This window comes from Denticeps clupeoides, chromosome 7 (genome assembly GCF_900700375.1).
Source record: "Denticeps clupeoides chromosome 7, fDenClu1.1, whole genome shotgun sequence".
NCBI lineage: Eukaryota > Metazoa > Chordata > Actinopteri > Clupeiformes > Denticipitidae > Denticeps > Denticeps clupeoides.
The window spans coordinates 25,293,193-25,317,067 of record NC_041713.1 but is presented as its reverse complement, the minus strand read 5'-3'; the positions used below and the strand labels follow the sequence as shown (position 1 = coordinate 25,317,067).

At 40.7% G+C, this 23,875-nt stretch overlaps 3 protein-coding genes across 5 annotated transcripts in view; 2 read left to right on the top strand and 1 right to left on the bottom strand.

Annotated features, from left to right (window-relative positions):
• Window positions 1–3,111: 3,111 nt before the first annotated feature.
• Window positions 3,112–4,707, top strand: mrps7 (mitochondrial ribosomal protein S7). The gene is made up of 5 exons (XM_028985387.1): window positions 3,112–3,233; window positions 3,370–3,546; window positions 3,661–3,724; window positions 3,926–4,093; window positions 4,198–4,707. The coding sequence occupies exons 1-5, from the start codon at window positions 3,190–3,192 to the stop codon at window positions 4,417–4,419; spliced, it is 675 nt and encodes a 224-aa protein (XP_028841220.1). The 5' UTR covers window positions 3,112–3,189; the 3' UTR covers window positions 4,420–4,707.
• A 1,007-nt stretch (window positions 4,708–5,714) lies between these two features.
• bri3 (brain protein I3) lies at window positions 5,715–12,962 on the top strand. Of its 2 annotated transcripts, XM_028985389.1 has the most exons (4): window positions 5,715–5,873; window positions 6,070–6,284; window positions 7,508–7,622; window positions 11,790–12,962. In XM_028985389.1, exons 2-4 carry the CDS (start codon window positions 6,161–6,163, stop codon window positions 11,920–11,922), a joined length of 372 nt encoding a protein of 123 aa, XP_028841222.1. In that variant the 5' UTR covers window positions 5,715–5,873; window positions 6,070–6,160; the 3' UTR covers window positions 11,923–12,962. The 2 variants fall into 2 exon arrangements, with proteins under 2 accessions (XP_028841222.1, XP_028841221.1); XM_028985388.1 differs by having other exon boundaries at window positions 5,782–6,284.
• Window positions 10,821–23,875, bottom strand: part of baiap2l1b (BAR/IMD domain containing adaptor protein 2 like 1b) — a 30,612-nt gene continuing 17,557 nt past the window's right edge. Inside the window, exons 8-14 of one of the 2 annotated variants that reach the window (XM_028985384.1) lie at window positions 19,188–19,343; window positions 19,034–19,109; window positions 18,700–18,925; window positions 18,292–18,348; window positions 17,773–17,944; window positions 13,821–13,861; window positions 10,821–13,597 (exon numbers count right to left, since the gene is read on the bottom strand). In XM_028985384.1, the coding sequence (XP_028841217.1) occupies window positions 13,525–13,597; window positions 13,821–13,861; window positions 17,773–17,944; window positions 18,292–18,348; window positions 18,700–18,925; window positions 19,034–19,109; window positions 19,188–19,343 (801 nt within the window). In that variant the 3' untranslated portion in view covers window positions 10,821–13,524. The remainder of the gene's footprint in view (window positions 13,598–13,820; window positions 13,862–17,772; window positions 17,945–18,291; window positions 18,349–18,699; window positions 18,926–19,033; window positions 19,110–19,187; window positions 19,344–23,875) is intronic. The other variant, XM_028985385.1, reaches the window with a different exon arrangement.

Genomic DNA, 23,875 nt, shown 5'->3' with positions numbered 1-23,875 from the left:
TGTTCAGACACAGTCTCAGTGTTTAAATCTAAACTGAAAACACATCTGTTTTCTTTGGCCTTCTGCTAAAGTCGCAGACACAGTGTCAATTATTAAGTTCACTTTATTACACAGTCACCTTGTTAAACACAGACAGTGTTAAATTCACCTTAGTTATGCAGTCTTTGTTATTGCACAAATATACCACTATAACCACGTATTTCAGTATCAGTCGTACAATGCCCCCGTCTGCTGCTGTTTCTGTTTGTTCTCTTCGAGACACTGAATCAAGCGCACAGACTACTGGCAGACTCCAGTGAAGAGACCAGCAGATAAATTCTGGTTCCTGGCAACTGATAAGGTCTTTACACCTAAAGGTCACCTAAGGTCACTACACCTAAAGATCGAGCCAGCGCTATATTAAGATCTTTTGTTAGTAATCGTGAATAATTCTGGGGACGCCCACTTTATTTATTACGCCCACTATTAAGATCAGTATTTTATTGAAATTAACTATGAGACTCTCTTGGCAGACGAGGTGTCAAACACGTGGAATTGTTAATAAATTACTGAAATCATGTGCTTATGAATTAATTGGCCATGCACCTCATACCTGGCTTGTTCGTATTCTTATGCATGCCTTTTGGACTTAAGAATGTAGCACAGACCTTCCTCATGGATTCAGCACTGCGGGATCTGCCATTTCATCTAACTGGCCGACATACCTCCACAGCCCAAAACGTGTCCCACCTCAGGCTCTTATTCGAATGTCACAGTAAACATGGGCTGATTATCAATCAGGCTAAGTGGCAGTTTGGCTGGGTTACCATTGATTTCTTGGGCCACAGGATCACAAGAGATTTTGCAGTACCACTCCAGCCGAAAGTTGGGGCAGTTACCAGTTTCCCACCCCCCACAACTTGGGATGGTTAACTTTTATTATCCCTGGAGAATGGTATATTTTGAATCACATTGTATGTTTGTGGGCCTGTGCAGCAAGCACAGAGCATGACCTTCCACCCATGTTTAGAACACATATTTGTAAACTGAAGTCATAGAAATGTAATATGAATTGATACCCCTAAGCACACACACGCACGTGCACATAGATGTTTCTCTGGAATTTTGGGAGTGAGCGATTTTGGGAGTCATTTAAATCAGCCTCTGATACATCGTAACTAACCGCAACTGCAGAAAAACTTGTGCATTACAATAATTGACTCTGTCTACCATGGTTTACTGTTGCTTGAGTTTATTGATCAAATCTTCAGCAAAAATCTCCACCACAGGAGCAGCCACCCTCATGCTGCCATTGTACAGGGTATTTCATAACAAAGGCCCCAAAACACTTATCAACTGGTCCACAGAGCAATACAGGGCATTTGTGGATACCAAAGTGGCACTGGCCATGGCTACAATGTTGTCTCATCCTTCCCCTGATACCCCAATCTCCATCACCCCGGATGCTTCGGATTTTGCTGTTGGTATAGTCCACGAATAGTGTGTGAACGAAGCCTTGCAGCCACTAGCTTTCTTCAGCCATCAGTTATGCCCCAACAAACAGAAGTACAGTACGTTTGACTGAGAGCTGTTAGGTCTGTACCTGGCTATTAGACATTTCTGCTCCCTGTTTCGTTTGTTGACCACTATCCCTTGACATTTGCCATGGCTACAGTATTTGTTCTTTGGTCAGCATGGTAGCAGATACAACTCTCCTACATCTCTGAGTTCACGAATGACATCCACCATATGACCAGAAAAGTTAATGTTGTCACTGACTGCCTTTCTCGGGCAGTGACCAGGGCCATCCTCCTGGGCATCGACTATGCAGCTATGGCTGCAGACCCCATTTCTGAAACGAAGCTGCATGCTCTGTGGGTGGGGGACACAAGCCTACAGTTGAGGGACATGGTTTTCTGTGCCACTGGTACTACTTTACATTGTCTATGTCTCCAGCCTCGGCCCCTCATCCCACATTCATTGGCGGCGGCTAGTTTTCGACATTGTACATCAGCTCTCTCAGCCTGGTGTGAAAGTCTCTCAGCGGTTGGTGGAAGCCAAGTTTGTCTGGCACAGGCTCAAGAAAGATGTCAGTCACTCGGCTGCTACTTGTACAGCATCCCAGTGTGCTAAGATTCACAGACACACCGTAGCCCTGCTGGCACCCTTCCAGGTCCCTGAGCATCATTTTGATCACGTGCATGTGGATCTGGTGCCCTCCCAGGGCTTTACTAACCACCTTATGAGGTGGTGCTCCAGAGGTGGTCCCACTCATAGCCCCTACATCCACAGAGATTGTTTGCGCTTTCATAAGCACCTTGGTGACCTGTTTCGGCACTCCTTCTAAGTGGCACCCTTTGTAAGTGACAATCACAATGTACTTCCCTGCCGGCCTAGCCTCTGCGGACTATGTTTTTGTCAGGCACAATGCCCACCGTGGCCCCTTGCAGCCCCCTTATGCAGGCCCCTTTCGTGTGCTGAAAGCTGGAGACAAGAGCTCCATAAACCACTTGAAACCTGCTCATCTGCTCAACCGCTCCAGTGGGGTTGGCCAGAACTCCCCGCCATGGTCGCCCTACAGCGCTGCCACCACCGAAGGCCACGCCCCTCTGGTCCCCCAGGCCCTGCAGGCTGTCGGCCGACCACTACCTCAGACCCCACCTTGGCTCCACGGATGGATTATGTGGTTCACTTCTTTTTTCTTGTGGAATAAAAAGTAAAAATGAGAAAAAATGTCCACAATATGTGCAGTCTATGACAATATGTGTTATTGAAGCAGATTTTCTGAGCAACATGAGAATGAAAATTACATGTGTACAATATTTTTTCTCAAATCCAATAAAATTTATGATTAATATTTATGATAGCTATTTGCATACCAATATTTTTTTCGCTTGCTTGCACACGAAGTACAGTAAACCTCTCGGTAAAAATGGTGGTTTTGTCCTTCGCAAGGTTTCTTTATACTTTTATACTTTAAGTATGTTCTAGAGCCTGTAGTTTGAGTAATTTGAGCAAAACGTTCAGTCAATTAGAGTGTTTGTAAACACTGGTATCTATCTATGTACGTGAGAAAAAATGAGTGTACTTTTGACACATCTGGTTCCAGCACAGTATGTGACGCGTTACTATAGCTAGTTACTATAGCAAACAGGAAAATTGCAGGACAGCCCTTGATGGGTCCTGCTAGGACGTGTCTCATTTTCCAATATGGCCGCGTCCTGGGCAGGCTTCTTGAAATCCTGGACGCCGAGGTAAATGGTCGTTTTGAACATTTTATTGTCAGTGGGGTAATTCGTGTTTTTCTTGTTGTTTATGAGCAGAGCTGGGTGTGTGCGGATCGTTACGGCGTATTATCTGTTGTTAAGAGAACAAAATGGCGCTTTACAGGCTGTCGGCAGTGAGATGGAGTCGCTACAACCCTTACTACATGGAACCCGAACCACGGAGGGAAGTGTATGTTTCCGAGAAGGAGAAAGACGAAGAACGCGAGCTGAAAAGAGTTCGGCCAATAAAAGCGGCAACCTCAGGAACAAGCAGCTCTCTGTTTTCTGATTCAGTTATAAGGTAGTGCACTGACCACAGGCGTTTTGACGAGTTTACTGTACACTGTCCCATCGTGCACGCACTCTCTGCGGCACTGTACAGGAAGACTTCACATCACAATTTGTCTCCCAACAGTAAATTTATTAACGTGATGATGCAGGATGGCAGAAAGGTCCTGGCCAGAGAAATCATGACCCAGGTATGGAAAGACCTAAAGGCATTAGTAAAGTAATTTTTTAATATACTCTGGTACACCTAATATGAATAGCAGACATTTATTTACAGGTTATACCTCCATTTAAAAAACTAACGGTGGAAATATTTAATTAATTGTTTAATTGTTCTGTCTGGATTCTGTAACAGTTTACAAAAATGACCAGGTGCCATTCTTTCCCTGTAGACCTTGGAGACAATAAAGAGGAAACAGGTGGAGAAGTACCACACAGCGACGGAGACAAAAAAGCTGGAGATCGAGTGCAATCCATATAATGTTTTTCACCAAGCGCTTGAGAACTGCAAACCAGTGATTGGGCTCACCAGCATTCAGAGAGGAGGGAAATACTATCAGGTAAAGGAACTACAAACCTGCTCCTCTACAGGCTATAATTATTTAAGAAATGCATGAATGTTGTCTACATTGGGATAGATGTCTTAATGGATTGCTCTATGCAGGTTCCAATACCTCTGACTGACAACCGGAGGCGTTTTATGGCAATGAAGTGGTTGATCACTGAGTGCAGGGACAACAAGCACAGACGGACCCACATGTATGAGAAACTGGCCCAGGAACTGTTAGCTGCTTCTGCTAATGAAGGAAATGTTGTCAAGAAGAAACATGACCTTCATAAGATGGCTGAAGCGAACAGAGCATATGCACATTATCGCTGGTGGTAAATTTTTTCTAGTGGAAGGTCACAGCCTGTACTGTACTTTTTTTTGTTTTTTTTATTAATAATTTGTACAGCAGTCCTGCAGGTTACTGATCCTTTTGGGTTCACTCTCATTAACCCTGATTAGCACCCACTTCCAGGATCAGTGTTTGACTATTAGGCTTAGCCAAAGTATGAATTTGACTGTATAAAACTATATTTGTATAAAAGCTGTTTCACTGATGCATTTATATAGCTTTTCATAGCAATAAAAGTTTATTTGGCCTTGGTTTATCAGAAGGTCTGAAATGGTTCTGCTAAATTGGTCATTTTTTGGTCATTAGCTGAATTGTCCTGAACAATTAGCTTTGTACTCAGATGCACAATGGCTGGTGTTGAGCTGGTGTAATTTTGCTACAGCTTTGATTGCAAACACTGCTGTAATCAAATTAGAGTACTTTCACTTCCAAGTAACCTATGATTTAACATTTTACACCAGAAAAGATGAGAGTTATGAAGGGCTTTTGGTGTCAGACTTTTGAAATATCATTTATACAGCAAGAGATTTTTCCCATATGCAGAACTATACATGTTGTCTCCTTTTAGCTTTTCCAGTTAGGGGTTGCCACAGCGGCCCAACTGCTCTGGTTGTCCACAAAAAAATTGGCAAATATAAGTTAGCTGGACAACAATATCATGAGTCAGTTATAATTAATAAACATATTGTCTAAACTAAGTAAAGTATTGTTATATGATAAAAACCAGATTAAGTTTACCTGATCCTGCGTAAAATTAATGTCAGTTGCTTATGGACTGTTCAATGAATTAAATAATTTCTGCCATTGTGTTTTTTTATGCTATTTTTTTGTGTTGTTTCAGGGTTAGTAAAATTCAGTTTCCATATTTCCTGCTAAATTAAGCAAAACTCCATTCAATTTACATTGATTTGGGGGTATCCAACTGATGATGTTTTGTGGTGAGTATCAAAAATTACCAATGTATCCACTGTCAATTAAATTTGTTTTGCTGTGCACAACAAATAATAAAAAAAACACTCTTTGAGATATGATTATTGGTACTTTTTAGGCATTTTAGACTGGTTATTAATGTAAATGGTTTTACTATAATGCATATTAGTTAAATTAATAATATGATCATGCACAATCACAGTAGTGTTCTAATGAAAGTGATTGCACAATCCTTTGATTGCGGGAAAAAGATTATTGTACAATAAAAACTTTTAAATGTTTGAATGCTCATGTATGTCTACATGATATTAAAATAAGTACTTCTGGTACTTGACGTCTCACTCCGCCCACATCTTGGTTCGCTCCACCCCCCAGCTGCAGGGAGGTTCATTGCAGGAATAAATGCAATGGCCCTTTAAGAGTTCAACGGGTCACGTGATGTCCGTCTCGTGACAGACCGATTGCAGGAAAAGGCGTTGAGTCCTCAGCTGAGTTTATATAAACTCTTTTGGTACGACTGAAATATTTCGAAAGATGGCAGCGCGGCAGTAACTTTGCTGTTTTAAACCCCGCCTGGTCGACATGACCAGCCTTTGAATAATCGCTGAAATTTGAGGTTTAGCCGAGGACGAAGTTGTCGCATGCATGGCGCGTTCGGAACTTTCATTTTCTCCGTCTTGTTCTCTTTGTTTTTGTTCACTCTTGAGGCTCGTATGCCGCCTAGGGGCTGCGCAGCAACGTCGAGCCACCGCGTGAGAGAACAGGCAAGAACCAGCAGCGCGAAGCAACGAGTCGGTCATGGACAGCAAACCTCTCCTCCAGGACAGACCTCCAGCCTACAACAACGTGACGGGGCCGAACTACGGCGCGATCCCACCACCACCAGCAGCGCCACCCCCCTACCAATACCCAGTCGGCCCAGGCAAGTCCCCCAGCTTTATGTAGAACACATTGCTGGGAAAAGTCATCAAGCTTTCTGAGTCGCTCTGGTAAACTTTGATCTCTGCGCAATGTGATGTGTTTTTTTATTATGAAGTTGACGAAGCTGGAACTTCCTGCTTCACTGCGGTTGTAAGTGGAAGTTGCTGAGACTGATGTTCATTACCGCTAAGCAGCAGTAGTTCAGATGCAAGCTGCTCACTTCACTCCTTCTCTATAGAAGGTATATGACTATATTTTATAGTCAAATGTATATTTTATATTATACTGTTGTGCTTGAGAGACAACATTGACCGGAGTCTAATTCCTTGTATGTGTTCACTTACCCAGTCAATAAACGTGATTCTGATTTTGAACACTTGTGTGGCTGCAGACAGGAGCTCACTGGATTCTTCCACTTATGGTGCTATTTCTCTGGACAAAAAAAATTCTGTCCCACAAAATCAACTTACACCTTGTTTCATATTGTCCACAAAAGCAAAAAATAATCACTACTTTTTTCTTTCACAGGAATCCAAAGCAGCTTTTTAAAAATGAAATCAGCACCACCATTTAGTGGACAGAAGGCTGTATTGTATGAAGGACAGAAATTTGTTTTCTTTACAAAAAGTACTTTTGTCCAGAAAACTCATTCTGACAATGACAGAATGGGCAGTGGTGGCCAGCGGGTTGTCCAATCCTGAAGTGTCAAGGTGCTATAGAGCTATAGAAAAGTACCGTCCCCACACACTGCTGCCTGGGTGCCTTTCATGGCTACTCACTCAAGGGTGATGCAGGGTTAAATGCAGTGTCACCGTGGGCATCATGTGATGTGCTGTATCACAGTGACAATGACACTTTCACTTCACTTCAGAATGTTTGCTCTCAAAGAGTTTCAACCAATTCCAACCATTCTGTTGACAAAAAGTCTCTCTGTTGTTAACAAAATGTAGAACCAGTCAACAAAATTTGTCTTTTATACAATACAGACTCCCTTCTGTCAGGTTCTGATGTCAATTCAGTGTGAAAACTAGGCACCATTCCTTCACAATTAGAGCACAATTTATAATAAAAAATGCTTGTAATTTTTGCATGAGCAATATAAACCTAGGCACCCTCCAAAAAGTGGCAAAATCCAAAGTAGTATCAAAATGTATAGGTTTCATTGGCATAAGTATTTCAATTCTCCAGACTGACCGATTCATTTCTCAATGTTTTACCCCACAGCCTACCCAGCTGGCCCTAGCCATATCCCTGCTGTGGCACAGCAGCCAACATACACGAGCACGTACACCATTGTCCAGCCCTCAGTGGTGGTGGTGGGGGGATGCCCAGCTTGCAGGTAAAGCACTCAAAGAGGACTGCAGATTCAAACTGTATTCTTATTTTTACAGTCTTTTCATCCTCATTCCAGAAATATTGTTATTATTTATTATCTTTAGACATAAATATGTTAAAAACAAACCAAACACACCAAAATGGCACCATTTGTTTTTCAGCATATATACAGGTCCTTCTAAAAAAATTAGCATAAGTTCATTGTTTCCTGTAATGTACTGATAAACATTAGCCTTTCATATATTTTGGATTCATTACACACAACTGAAGGTAGTTCAAGCCTCTTAATGTTTTAATATTGATTATTTTGGCATATAGCTCATGAAAACCCAAAGTTCCTATCTCAAAAAATGAGCATATCATGAAAAGGTTCTCTAAACGAGCTATTAACCTAATCATCTGAATCAACTAATTAACTCTAAACACCTGCAAAAGATTCCTGAGGCTTTTAAAAACTCCCAGCCTGGTTCATTACTCAAAACCGCATTCATGGGTAAGACTGCCAACCTGACTGCTGTCCAGAAGGCCATCATTGACACCCTCAAACAAAAGGGTAAGACACAAAGAAATTTCAGAACAAATAGGCTGTTCCCAAAGTGCTGTATCAAGGCACCTCAGTGGGAAGTCTGTGGGAAGGAAAAAGTGTGGCAGAAAACTCTGCACAACGAGAAGAGGTGACCGGACCCTGTGGAAGATTGTGGAGAAGGACCAGACGTTGGGGGACCTGCGGAAGCAGTGGACTGAGTCTGGAGTAGAAACATCCAGAGCCACCGTGCACAGGCGTGTGCAGAAAATGGGCTACAGGTGCTGAATTCCCCAGGTCAAGCCACTTTTGAACCAGAAATAGCGGCAGAAGCGCCTGACCTGGGCTACAGAGAAGCAGCACTGGACTGTTGCTCAGTGGTCCAAAGTACTTTTTTCGGATGAAAGCAAATTTTGCATGTCATTCTAAAATCAAGGTGCCAGAGTCTGGAGGAAGACTGGGCAGAGGGACATGCCAGAGGGAAAGTCCAGTGTCAAGTACCCACAGTCAGTGATGGTCTGGGGTGCCATGTCAGCTGCTGGTGTTGGTCCACTGTGTTTTATCAAGGGCAGGGTCAATGGAGCTAGCTATCAGGAGATTTTGGAGCACTTCATGCTTCCATCTGCTGAAAAGCTTTATGGAGATGAAGATTTCATTTTTCAGCATGACCTGGCACCTGCTCACAGTGCCAAAACCACTGGTAAATGGTTTACTGACCATGGTATTACTGTGCTCAATTGGCCTGCCAACTCTCCTGACCTGAACCCCATAGAGAATCTGTGGGATATTGTAAAGAGAAAGTTGAGAGACGCAAGACCCAACACTCTGGATGAGCTTAAGGATGCTATCGAAGCAGTGCCACAGGCTGATTGCCTCCATGCTACACCGCATTGAAGCAGTCGTTTCTGCAAAAGGATTCCCGACCAAGTATTGAGTGCATAACTGAACATGATTATTTGAAGGTTGAATTTTTTTTTTTTTAATTGGTCTGATGAAATATGCTAATTTTTTCAGAGAGTAATGTTGGGTTTTCATGAGCTGTATGCCAAACTCATCAACATTAAAACTATAAAAGGCTTGAACTACCTTCAGTTGTGTGTAAGGAATGTAAAATATATGAAAGTCTAATGTTTTTCAGTACATTACAGGAAATAATGAACTTTATCACAATATGCAAATTTTTGGTGAAGGACCTGTATATGTACACATATATACTGAATCATTTATTTATTTATTTTTGTAAAATGTCATCTATTTGTAGTAAAAATACACATGTAAAGTACAAATTACTAATGTTACATAAAGTAAAGGTTACTAATGTAACCTCATAAAATTGAATTAACTCTGTGGCCTTGTTCTCGCATCGCGGTCATTTGTTAAACTTTGACTGCTGCGTGCTGTGACGCATTTTCGTGCGACATGTAGAATCGAAGCAGGCAAGGGTTCTTACTGTCACTTCAAAACACACTCAAAAAGCGGTAAAGGAGAAAAGGCGGATCTCTACCCTCTTTACAAAAAAAGATCTACACATTATAGTCTTACTGAGAGTTTAGAAAACTATGCATTTTTTTTTTTTTTTGCTGAGTATGCAATGTGTTTGGTCTGAAAGTAGCTTTAGATTTTCTCCAATGAGCAGAACAGTCTGTGTTCAGTCCATGCTCAGCTGATGCCACAGACATCTGAACCAGGCGTTTTTGTGGCGTCAGGGGAGTGCAGACTGAGCACAGACCATTTTTCTGCTCATTGTAGCAAATCAAAGCATCCACACGGGTCTATGAGACCTTAACTCTTGTATTTGAAAACATCATGTGACCATGAAGTTTCATTGAAGAAGTTTCATTACAAAATCCTGAATTAAGAATCTCACAAATGCTTAGCATTAAACATACATAAGATCACAGTATGTCTTTGATTTTCCTCTCAATTAGAGTAAACAAGATGACTGCCACTGCCAACCATGAATCATTGTCTGGCTATAGTCAGCTACGCTGTTACCAGACATGCATATAAATAACTTGAGTGAAGCGTTTTTTGCCTTTGCGTGAACCTGGGGTCAAGTCTCCTTCCTCCTTTTTTATGTAATCTTTTTATTAACATTTGACTTTGTGGTTTATTTTGAGAACCTGACTACATGATTTTAGGGCTTGTATACTTTCCCAGCTTGTTCTATGTGCCATGTAGTAAATTAGCACAAATCCTCTTGTTACTATAGCATGTACTTTGCTTCTGAGTACCAGCACCCAAACTCATTACACTTTCTGGCTGGGTGGAGGTGGATATCTTGAGTCACCAGCACTTCAAACCAATCATGTGTCCTGGCTGGTGGAGAGTATTGAGGTGATCTTGACTACCAGCACCCCACACCAGTCACACTTCCTGGCTGGCAGCTAGTTCAGAACCTCTTTTATCTTGGCATGTTGCATCAACATTTTTATGTTTTTACTAAAGACGACCCATTTGTTGATCTAAAAGAAATGACATACTTTGATTTCCCTTTGGGTTACACGTTGCTTTACTGCCACTTCTGAACTGTAGTTTGATTGTTTGCTGTTGTCCTCTGACCTCATATTTTATGCCTGCCTGCATCACCTGACCTCTCTGTATACTACACTTGTGTGACCAAAGAGATAAACGAAGGTTCAGGAAAAATAAACCCCAAAATCATCAGAATATCTGAAATATACCACAAAATATCATTTATTTTCACTGTGCATTCAGCTAGATGTTGAGGAATTTGTTAAAGAACTCAACACTCAAAACTTTGTTTAAGAAATTAAATATTCTGATTGCTACTTTGCTGTTCTATAGATGCTTGACAGCTAATTGTGTCTGTGTGTACTGACAGCACACATCAGCATTTTGACGACTGTTTACAGGGAAGCACCTCTTGAACCCTGTGAGCACCTGTTCAGAAATGTTATTTATTCACATGAATCAGTGTCATCTGTACTTAATCTTTTACTGATCAGGCTCAGATGAAGGAGGCTGTAAGTGGGGATGCTGCTAACATGGAGCAGGCCAACAGATGCATTACACATTTTGTACACATTCTGTGTCTATTACATGGGACTAGAAAACACTCACATAAGACACATACTTTTGATTTCTAGTAATTGATGTCTAACAGGAATTATATTTTTTGCAAATAACTTCTCTGTATTGTCATTTCCTGGATAAATCTCTTTGAACATCCCAGTGTAATCCAGTAATGACCAGAGGATTGGTTCCCCTTGCCGAGCCTTGGTTCCTCTTGATGCGTCTTCCTTTTCAGGGAGTTTTTCCTGTTGCTACCATTGCCTCTGGCTTGCGGCTTTGTGAACTCTTCTATTGTGAGGCACAACAAAGCGCTGTCTAAATGGAAATTGATGGAAAAGGGGACCCACTTTCTTAAAATTCCTTTAAGATATGATCAATACACATTTTTCCATCTATTTGATGATAAAAAAATATAGCAGCAAAATTTTGCAATATAGCATGCAAATTTTCCACTGATTTCATGGTAAACATTAACCACATTAATTTCTTGTAATTGGAATATTCTAAATGATTTGTTATAGTTGTGTTCTGATTAGGAATGTGACACTGAATATTCCTGTAAAACCTGACCCTGTTTAGTGTAATCTAAGAATTTGTTATTTTTTGTCTCAGGGTTGGGGTTCTCGAGGATGACTTCACCTGTCTGGGCATACTGTGTGCCATAATCTTCTTTCCCATTGGGATCCTCTTCTGCCTGGCCCTGCGACAGAGAAGATGCCCCAACTGCGGTGCCACTTTCGGCTAGAGGCCAAACAGTAGACCAAACAGGACTTTTCTTTGTGGTTTTAATTGTCCTTGATCATTCTTGCGCACACACTCAATTGATGCATTTTTGTTTCCTGTTTTGAAATGCATGTGAGAATTTCTGAATCTCTTATATTTGACACATTCAAAATAGTCATGATTGACTGCTGTCATATTGACCTAGTGCACAACTTTGCACTGGTGCCTTTGCTCAGCAAGAGGATAAAAGCCAATAGGACTAAAGAGGGGGGTATTAATTATTGTTCCCATCTATATCTTGCACACCCGTTCTTCCTCAATTTGTCCAATTTCCGTTTCTCTGTCTTGTTTTTTTTTTTTTGCACTTGATTCTGTAGCTGTCCAGTAAATCACTGCATTTTTGTTCAGAACCCAGCGGGTCTCTGTCCTGTTCCTGCAATTTCCCCACCAGAACAGCTTCATCAGGATCAGCCATGGAGAACCACTGGGTTAGGTGGCCATGCAGTCATTAGTCTGAAGGGGATTGTTAAATGAAGTTTGGTGTCGTTGTAAACGATGGATTCTTTTCCTGTAGATACTCAGCTCATTAGAGCCAGAATTTGCCTTTTGCCATGACACATGCACAAAGAATGAATGCAAATGTGTTTGTATAGCCTGTAATCGTTCCAAAGTATATAAAATGAAGAATGAACAGCCTACTGCAGAATCCAGGCATCATATGTATTTCTTTTTTTTTCATTGGACTTTGTTGTGGTTCATATCTCATGATACCCATGTCTGGAGGTGTAGGGGAACAACAGCATTTAATGTCTTCTTTTAAGAAATGCAATCAATGCGCACCTCATTAAAAGCCTTTAGTGCTTGTGACAACCCTTCATTTGCATGAGGACCTCCTATGAGCATTCAGTAGTGTAGGGTGACTGGCCATTTGACAGGCATGACACTCTCATGAGACATTAAGGTCCAACATCCTTCAGGTGTTTCCTCATATTTATAACCATGGTAATCGGCAGACTAATTATCAGTTTGGAATTAAATAAATGCCCAGTCATTCCAAAAACATGTTACGAGTTGGTATGATTATGCTGTATACAGAAAAAAATCTGTTAAAATGGTTGAATAGAGGAATGCTCATAATGACTATTTTAACATAAATACATCAACATAATTGCTGTTTTAATAGGAAGACCAGCATGTAAATAAAACTGTAGATATGTTTAGTATCAGTGGGTAAAATATTTTTAGTTAGGCCTACATAATAGGTTTTTGTAGCACACAATGAAATGTTGAGTGAATTAATTTACATAAGTTACTAAAAGGTAAAGCAAAGGACATGTCTGTATAGATACGGAAAACAATGGAGACTGTTCCAGTTAAAAACAGTATATTCATATATCTGATCTTATCAGGAATCTACCATCTTATTAATTTTACCAAATAACTTACAGAGAACTATAATAAGTTGTCCTATGACATCTGAGAGATCCTTTATTATCTCTTATTTAGCGATGGTGCTTGAATGTAATAAAATGACCACATGTGAGTGTGTCCTGCACACAGATCAACAAGGCAGCAGTGAAACAATGGTTTTCTTCTCATTCCATGGTGTTCTTCTCCAAGATTGTCAGATCATGGGCGCAGACCTGTCATTTGTGACTGTTGGTCTCAGTTTGACTGTGGCAAAAGGGTTCCCTTCACTGAAGGACAGGCAACAATACACGTAAACAAAATAATTGAAACCACAAAAACCTCAAACCATATGCATATAACTGCCTAAATGCTATTGGCTATAAGAATTACTGCACAGGAAAAACAGTCAATATTAATGATTCTTGTATTTTTTTCATTTTTGGAAAACTCCAGAATGAAAACGATCACAATACACTGACACTACTGAGAGTTGGAGGATGTCAAACTCACCCTAAGAAAGGAGGCCTTGATGTCCCATTTGGTTTACTGATCTGCAATATGAGGAGAGAGCGCAATGATTCATTATTTTGTGCAATGAATCTGATAATGTAAGCTATTGTACACGATTCTACATCATGTACATATAAGTCATCTGACAAGCAGATCTGTGCATTTACCAAACCATGTCTAATAAAGGGTGAATGATGGCGGTATGTAGATAGTTGACAAGTACAAGGTACAGTCACCTTACCTGTAGCACAAGCATGCACACACAAAACACAAACTAAAATATACAGTCAACTAACCTGTAGCACCAAAATAATTTCTAGCAGAGCGGTATACTGTAACATGTTGTCATCTTTCACACATTATAAAACAGAAACATATTTGTGAACAATTTAAATATTTCAAAATCCAAACCATCAAGTCAAACATGGATTAGATGTAGTTTATGTCAATAATTTGGCATAATAGTTGCTCTGGGTGTTTTTTTTATTATTAATATTCATATTATTAATACTATTTTTTATTTTATTAAAGTTTTACATAACAAAGAACTGAAGCTCAGTGTCTCAGAAAGCACGGCCCACACCACCGGCCATACCAGCCTGCAGAATAAGAGGAGACCCAGGCATATACTGACAAATAATAACTCACACCTATTGTAAACCTTGAAATATGTTAACCTGGATCCATAGACCTATATATTTTAAACAGAGTTCAGCTCTGGATATTTTGAACAAATGTTGTCCTCTGTTGCCTCCCAAAGACTACACCTGGAAGTGCTTGTTTTATTCAAATGGGGGACAAATAAAATAGGTTGATTTGGGGTAAATAATGCAGTCATGTGCCCAACCACTGCCCAATCACAAACTGGAAAGAGACTAATAATATACATAAAAGAAATGATAATTTTCTATGATGTAACGTTTTAAAAATAAAGTTCCCACGTATCAAAAAGACGTCAGTTTTTCAATGATCAGCAAATATTATTCATTCATTGATTTTTGTTGTAGAAATGTCCACCTTAGGTTAACATAGCAGAGTTTATTGATTTACTATTTGAGTATATTTTTACTATTTTAGTTATCAATTTGTATTCTAACAAAACATGTTTCCCGTCCTGGGAGCATGGGCTAATCTTATCTGATTAGACAAACAGGGTCACAACAGACTCAAATAAACATAATAAAATGTCAGTAGAGTTCACCTCACAGTCTGCATTTTTGTACTGCTCAGAATTATTGTTACTAACTGAAGATCAGAATCCAGTGTTAACCTGAACCCCACACCATATTCTGCATTACAAATCAAGAACCCTGTTCTCCTGCATGGTGGGACTTAGGGTTTAGGTTGAGGTTTTTCACAAAGCCTCTCACATGATAATGGTCAGTGTGAAACTGAAAACTACTGAGAGAAGACAGGCCAGATCACATGGCACATGGTGCTACTCAACTGCAAATGAAGAGCTATATTCTCTCCACTGAGGAATGAGCACGGTGCCACCTTGTGGCAGTTTTCCAAAACAACAAAAAATGCAGTCATGCAATGATAATGATGTATGTTGCTCCGGACTACAGTGTCTGATAAAAGGCATAAATGTAAATGCATTTGCAGTGCAAAATATGTATATAGTATAATCTGCTGTGGTATACAATTTTCAAGAAATGCTGTCAGTCTGCATCTAAGCAACACCTCACACAACAAAAAAAAAGTAATGCACTATGTGTTCTGACAGCATCCTGACCAGATCTTTCAGTTACAGTCTGATCAATGAATATTTCTCATTCATCTTATTCCTAAATTAGTCATAAATCCAAAATCAAATTAGATTTGAAACAATTAATATGTAATAAATAGGGACTTTTCAACTCCTTTCCCACAAGATATTTCATTATTTATTCTTTATTCTTAGCCAATGACGAGACCAGTATGAATCTTCAGATTATTAGCCATTCTGATTTAAAATGTTAACTTAAATTATTGTTTACTCTTGTGACAGTGGAAACAACAACTTCTTGTTTAGCAAAGTCATAAACTAAAAGAAACAGATTCTCTTTGCTGTGTGTAAAGATAGACCAGGAAGCTGATATTGTCTGTGAACCAGGTCACATGATATGGAAAGCTGAGAAATGAACCAATTCACTATGAACACACTCCAGGTACAGTAGTCAGAGTAGAAGGGCAGATAATGCCAAGTCCTAATCAGTCACAGTGTCCTACTGCTAAGTAGATTTGGACATCATTGTTCCCTGGACAAATCCTCTTTAAGGTATGCCTGACCTTGTTGCTCAGAGCAACTGCATGAAGCTGTAATCGTATCTGTCTAAACTATTCTCAGTACCACACCCTCCAACCTCACACCTGGGCAGTGCAGGACTCAGCAGCACGCACGCACGCACACGTGCACGCACACACACACACACACACACACACACACACACACACACACACACACACACACACACACACGCACTTGTTATGTTAAAGCAGACAGTGAACAACAGGGTAACATTCTGTGCAAATGTGAGCAGAGAGTGAACAACAGGGTAACAACAGGGTAACATTGTGTGCAAACATGAGCTGGAATGATCAAACATAAAGAAGAGGTAACACACCTACAGGAAGCAACATTGCAGTGAGCAATGACAAATAAAGAAAGACTTTCAGATTAGTGAATTACCAAAATAATTAGTTGCAACCCTAACATTGTGCTAATGAGATAAAAGAAGTCTTTGTATCATTATAAGTATAATTAATGTGTAATGTTTTAGTTAAAAAGTAGTGCTGGTAGTGACTGGCTTATTGATCTGAGAACAGCGTTATAAGGCGCCCCCTAGGCCATATATCAAGAAAAACTCGCACATACACTATCTTTCCTCACCTATCTACATACAAACCTCATGCATTATACCATATATTCCTCATGCATATACATACAAATCTCACGCATACACCATATATTCCTACATAAAAACCTCACAAATACACCATATTTTCTTTAAAAAATGTCATGCGTGATGTGCATGAAAAACTATGTTTTTTTATGTGTGTTTATTTTGCAATGATATAATTATGCTACTAATTAAATCAATGGCTAGACTCATTGCTTTTTCTCAAGTGGTAGCTGCACTTTTCCCAGAATGGTCAAATCCAATATCGCTGTTCTGTCACACTTCTGACATTTTTGAAGAAAATATGGTGTATGCATGAGGTTTGTATGCAGATGCATACAGTGGTGGGCAGTGGTGGCCTAGTGGTGAAGGAAGCGGCCACATAATCAGAAGATTGCTGGTTCAAATCCCGAGCCGCCAAGGTACCACTGAGGTGACACTGAGCACACTGCTCACTGCTCCCCTGGCGCCTGTAATCGCTGCCCACTGCACACTACCAGTGATGGGTAAAAAGCAGAGAACACATTTTGTTGTGTGTACCGTGTGCTGTGTATCACAATGACAATCACTTCACTTTACTTTATGGAATATAAGGTATATGTGCGAGATTTGTATGTAGATGCGTGAGGAATACATGGTGTATGTGTGAGGTTTGTATGTAGATGCGTGAAGAATATATGGTGTGTGTGAGGTTTGTATGTAGATGAGTGAGGAATATATGGTGTATGTGTGAGGTTTGTATGTAGATGCGTGAGGAATATATGGTGTATGTGTGAGGTTTGTATGTAGATGCGTGAGGAATATATTGTGTATGTGCGAGGTTTGTATGTAGATGCGTGAGAAATATATTGTGTATATGCGAGGTTTGTATGTAGATGTGTGAGGAAAGGTAGCGTATGTGCAAGCTTTTCTTAATATCAGAATCCAGGGTGAACCTGAGTAACAAATTACTTGTCAGCTTGATCCTGCAGTGAATGAGTCAATATGATCTGGACATGTTAAGTAGGGCTGAGTATTGTGTTTGAGAGGTATATATATTGTGAGTTTGTATTTTTTGGGACTCTGACCGTGTCTTCTGGAGAGGGTGTAAAAGAGTTCTGGGCCGTGCTGGGCATATTTCTGTTGGGGGAGTCACTGTAGTCAGGTGGAGGGAGCACCACAGGAGTTTCGTACTCTTCTTCAACATCCCGCTGTAGCAGACTGACCACACTCCTGCTGCGTGTTGGGGTGTTGGATAAACTGGGGATAGACAAAGCATTACCACTCAACATTCAAACAGTACTTACACTACACTATACAGTATAGTGTAAGTATGAATTACACATTACAATGAATTTCTGTCCTTGTTCTCCATGACAGAGTTTGAATAAAAATATTATAAAATGAATGAAGAAACAGTCATTGACAATTACTGATGCATCAGACACTCAAAGAAACTGAACTAAGACCATAGCAAAATGATCTATAATCAATCAGCCCTTTAATGTGATAAACTTACATCCAACGTCAGGCTTCAAACAGCCTGAGTCAGTTACTGAAAGTGTGTTAAAGTGTGTGTGTATGTGACGAGGGCAGAGAAATTTTACCTGTTTACTGGTGGCTCTACATACGGACGACAGTAAGAGGATGGAAACCAGCCCCTTCTGAGAGACACACATTTACACACATTACATCAGTGGAAACAAGCATATTCACTCTATACTGTAACAGTTCAGGTTCTGGTAAGTGTCCCTGAGCAAGACACTTAACCCTGAGTGTCTCCATACCACTACAGGGAGAGAGTATGATATGTCCACCACAGTTTAAGAACCAATATTGCATATTGCAACATAAATGGAATTTACTATAGTGGCCAAATGGCATTTACTATAGTGGTAACTTGTGTTTGTATAAAGAATTCTGCTGTGTCAGTAAACCATCACATTATACCACTATTCATTTTATTTCACATGGGAATGACATCATGAATTTAATGCTGGGTGTTTGTGTCTCACTGTTTCGTCTTCTCCAGTTCCCCATACAGCCAGCCGTCCCTCTCTTGAGGAATGAGAAGTGTGATGAAGTCGCCGTCATCAAAACTCAGAAGAGTGGAGTTGTCTTCACATGTGTGGGGGAAGATGGTGCGCACCCTGGGCCTGCGGGCCACGTTGTTGAGGCCAGTGGACACTGACACAGACCGTGGCAGACAGCTATTCTCCTCACAGTTCTGGTCTTGTGGGGCTGGAGGATGAGCACGGATTAAATAAATTAAAAAATCTCTGGGTCTGTTTCTCAATTAAGCAATATTCTGTATTTTCTTGACAAAAAGCAAGAACTTCTAAAACTTACAAAACATGTTAGCCAAAGGACTAATCTGAGCCTTCAGAAGAGGAGCAGGAGGTGGAATCATGCCGTCCAAATTATTCTAGTAGAAAAATAAAAAAAATATGCATGACTCAGTGCTGGTATTATCATGGTTGGTCATACCTTACATAATGCTTACTTTACTGTGGCGCTGTGTTTGCGGAGATGGCTGAGGTGTGACAGCCAAGGGAGTTTGGATGCCTTCTATCATAGACATGATACTTTCGGGCACATTGGTGGCATCCGTGCACTGGTCCTGCCAGCTGGGCAGCTTAACAGTTAGCATCTCTTTTGCCTAAAAATAGAGGTGAGCTTGAAATGAAAGCACAGAGGTTGCCTTAACTGAACCCTGACATGCACAGAATATGGATATTACTCTGTTGAGCGAAAAGTGGTGCAATAATATTTCTGCAAAACAAGCATGTGCATGTGCAAAAAGAAAATGTAACTTTTTTATTATTTAGTACATTGTTCTTGTTCTATTATTTCTTCTTATTAATATTAATATTGTGTTGCCTGTCCATTTTTCTTTTTATTATTCTTTCATAATAGCACATTCAAAATTCAGAGGGCAAAAAATTTGGAACATTTTTGCCCCCTGAAATTTGAACAGGCCAGAGATCACAGGCTGGGCACAGAATTGTATCTGTGATGAGGATACCAAAATTATATTTGCAAAGATTAAATGTATAAACAATAACACACCCAAAAGGATAATCAAGACTCTGTATAGTCAAGTATGCTATAAAGACTAGAGCTGTAAATCTTGGCCCGGGTCGGGTTCATACTCAATTTATATCATTTTAGTCAGGCTTTGGTCGGCTTGGCTTGGCTTTGTCAGCAAACACGAACTTCTGGTCTATAGTACCTATTCTTAAAGTTTTTGCTGCTTGCAAATTTGTTTTGGTGATTGGTAAAAGTGTTTTTAATTAATGTTGTAAATGTATTCTATTAATTTTTTTTTTTATTGAAATGTTAATTTGATTTGCAATTCTCATCACGGCCCATCCATGGGGGACCGACATGGATGGGCCGTCCGGCGTTTGCAGGCGTCAGTCTCTGGCATGTCCCACTGAATGGCCGCTTCTCACCGTGCTTTGGCCTGGGCCTGAAGCCATCAGCACAGGACAGCTGCCACTCATCTATTTGGACTTCCGTCCCCCCTTCACTTTGGGTGGCACTCCAGGAGTAGTGCCTAAGGGGGAGGGTACTGTCAGGATCTGGTCCGGAGGGGCTAAAATGGATCTGGATGTTCATCCTGTGCTATTATGTTTCCTGATTGTTTTCACCTGTGTCTGATTGTATAAAGCTGCCCTGTCCTACAACTGTAGGACTATACAACTTTTTCTCTTATTGGACATCACAAACCCTGCATTGACACCATTTGCAGGTTCATTCTACCCTGGAAGGGGGTCCCTCTCTGCATCACTCCTTTCCAAGGTTTCTTCCTTTCTTTTTTCTCTCTCCATCACCCAATCCTATTGCCCGATCTTCACTTCCTCTTTTTCTCAAATGGGCTGTAGTAGACTAGTTTCCTGTACGTATGTATAACGACCTCTTTACTTTTGTATTGTGTACCACAAAGCTCAGTGTGGTTGGTGGTTGGATGCTTTGTCAACCTATGAGTTTGACATTCAGTATCGCCCTGGCGTGACAATATAGATGCTGACCTGTTGTCTAGGAACATGACAGAGTGTGTAACTTTGAGATGAATGAGCGTGTGGGTAACTTTTTCATAGTCTGGGGTAAAGACTATCTGTCAGCAGGTGTCTGTGTCCTCTTGACACCCCAAGTTGGGTGGGCCAATTGGGGGTGTCCCCTGAGTATATTCCTGACTTTTATGCCTTCCCAACATATATGGGAATGAGATCATTATAATTTATGCCCAAACTCTCAAAATGGCTCAGGAAGCTGTTGAAATTATCAGACCAGCAAGCTATCAAGCAGGGTTAGTGGACAGAAGATAAGAACATTTCAATTGACCTGAAGAGAGACTGAAGTTGTCCATAAAAAAGGATTACTATACAGTGCAATCAAGAGAGGTGGTAAGTCAGCTTGTCCTGCCTAAAAAGTTCCGGGAAAAGCATGATAACCCAAAAAAGCATGGACATCTTGGACAGGAGAGAACCCTTGACTTGCTTAGGAGCCAATTCCTTTGGCCTAAAATGTTAGTAGATATAGAAAAATACATAAAGAATTGTGGTGAATGCATCACCCAAAAAAACCCTCAACTAAGAGCAGCTCCATTGCAACAAATTGTGACTCATGGACCTATGGACTGCCAGCAAAGATTCATTCTGATCAAGGAGAGCAGGCTGATCAGAGAACATCTAACCTTAATGTATCAACCTATCACCTAATTTTTGGCAGAGAGGTCAGACTCCCTGTTGACTTGTGTTTTTTGTGGTGTGAGAGATGCCTGTCATTTGCAGTAAGTCTCAAAGCTGAAGGAAGAATTGAAGCAAGCCTATAGACTGACTGGAAAAGATGCCTAACACACCAGTTTTTAAGATCAAGCAAGAAGATGGAACACATGGTACCAAAAACAATCCACAGGGAACATCTTCCTCCCATTGGACAGATGTGGTGGGAATACCTACAGCTCAGCTGTAGGACTGTGTAGAACTATCAATTGTGTGGTGTGTATTGAAAGGTAGATTGTGTTTAAGCAGCACCAAGTGTTGCCATCATTATCTTACTCAATCACTGATAGTTTCGGGTTCCCTGAGGTGTAAATTAGGGGGCTGAAACCAATGCCTCTCCCACATCTTAACATTTCTTCTTTCGAATTCCATGCAGTCTTATATCACCCTCCAGGGCCACTTCGGACCTTTATTGATGAATAAACTCTGCTCAGCATTTTCTCCTTGGACTCCCCCCTAACTCTCCTTGGTGACTTCAACCTTCCAGCAGCCAAACTCCAATCATCATGCCTTCATCCTCTTCTCCACTCTTTTTCCTTGACCAACAGCAACATCTCTCCTACACACAAAGGAGGGAATGTCCTGGACCTTGTAGCACATTGTAAGTCGCTCTGGATAAGGGCGTCTGCCAAATGCTGTAAATGTAAATGTAAAATGTAAAATGTAAATGAATGTCCTGGACCTGGTCTTCAGTCGTCCTTCCCCAACTTCTGACCTTTCTTCCACTCCCCTTCACATCTATGACCACCACTTCCTGACCTTCACACTCACTCTACCTACAGGATTCACAACTGTCCCCCATCCATCCTTCATTCGACACAACCATCACACTGTCTCACCTTCATCTGTATCTTCCTGCATTCTTTCACATCTCCCAACCTCTGATTCATTCTTCTCCTTACCACTACAGACAGCTACTAACTCTTTCCTCACCTCACTTTTTCTTTCCATGAATCACTTCTGTCCTCTATCAACAAAAAGGACTTCTCCCCCTGTGCCCTGGCTCTCCAATACATTTCGATTACTGCGCAGAGTACTTCGAGCAGCGGAGAGAAAATACAAGAAATCACAGTTTGACTCAGACCTATTGCATTACCAGAATCTTCTGCGCATATTTTATACTAACCTCACTAAAACTGCGTTCTACAAAGCAAAATTGGAAGCCTCTGCCCACAGCCCTCAAAAACTCCACAGCATCTTCTTATCCCTACTCAACCCTCCGTCTCCCCCTGCCCCAACTTCCCTAACAGCTGATGATTTTGACAACTTCTTCACAGGGAAGATTGAAAAAATCTGTGAGACATTCTCCACCACAAATCATACTCTACCCTCTGAAAATTCTACAACTGCTCTAGAGCTGCACGATTTGGGTAAAAAGACATTATTGAGATCAATATTGCGATATGCAATTGCGATATGATAAAGGACACTTGCTTGTATATCAATGAAAAGTCACATACTAATATGAAATGAAATGTTTAATTTCAAAGTGAAACATACAAACTACTTATAACAACCTGAAATGCCCAGTGCTTTCAAAATACAATATTCTACAAAATTAAATAAATCACAAAAAACTCTTTCACATTACTGTCAAACGGCAAACCCTGGTAAGGCTAAAAAACTGTTTTGATTATTAGCGTGTCATGCGCCGTCTAACCTCCGAATCGAAAATCATATGACCAAACATGTCACATCCGACTGAAGTGAGACTTCAGTCAGCTCGCAAACTTTGAGAGAATGAGAGAATGGATCCGTTATGTTGCCGATCCAATGTACTAATCATTTAAATCTCAGCTTTTTGCATTCATGTAATCGCACAGACTGACATCACGATTACGATTGCGATTAGATTAATCGTGCAGCACTAAACTGCTCTACATCAATTTTCTAAGCTCACATCTGATGAAATCATTCAGATAACCCAACCACCTGTCCACTAGATCCAAACCCTTCAACAGTGCTTCAAACCATCTCCCCTGACCTCATCCCTTTCATTTCTTATATCATAAACAGCTCAATGTCATCTGCCTTTAAAACAGCCAGGGTTCTTCCAATCCTAAAGAAACGCACTGCTGATCTTACAGACATCAACAACTACAGACCAGTTTCCCTTCTCTCATTTCTTTTTTCTCATTGACTGCTGTGTCTACAATCAGCTATCACTTCATCTGTCACAGAACAACCTCCTGGATCCTAACCAGTCTGGCTACAGAACAGCTCATTCTACAGAGACTGCCCTTCTGGCTGTTACCGAGCAGCTACATGCGGCCAGATTGGCAAAACTGTCAGCGGTTCTTATTCTCCTCGACCTCTCTGCAGCATAACCAAAATACTCTCTTGTCAATCCTGAAGAGGCTTGGAATTCAGGGCTCAGCATGCCAGTAGTTTGCTTCCTACCTTG

Coding starts and splice junctions, on each gene's coding strand:
- mrps7 (XM_028985387.1), top strand. CDS start 3,190: ATGGCCGCGTCCTGGGCAGGCTTCTTGAAATCCTGGACGCCGAG. Junction 3,234..3,369: donor TTGAAATCCTGGACGCCGAG/GTAAATGGTCGT, acceptor GGCGCTTTACAG/GCTGTCGGCAGTGAGATGGA. Junction 4,094..4,197: donor GAGGAGGGAAATACTATCAG/GTAAAGGAACTA, acceptor TGCTCTATGCAG/GTTCCAATACCTCTGACTGA.
- bri3 (XM_028985389.1), top strand. CDS start 6,161: ATGGACAGCAAACCTCTCCTCCAGGACAGACCTCCAGCCTACAACAAC. Junction 6,285..7,507: donor CCAATACCCAGTCGGCCCAG/GCAAGTCCCCCA, acceptor TTTACCCCACAG/CCTACCCAGCTGGCCCTAGC. Junction 7,623..11,789: donor GGGGGATGCCCAGCTTGCAG/GTAAAGCACTCA, acceptor TTTTTGTCTCAG/GGTTGGGGTTCTCGAGGATG.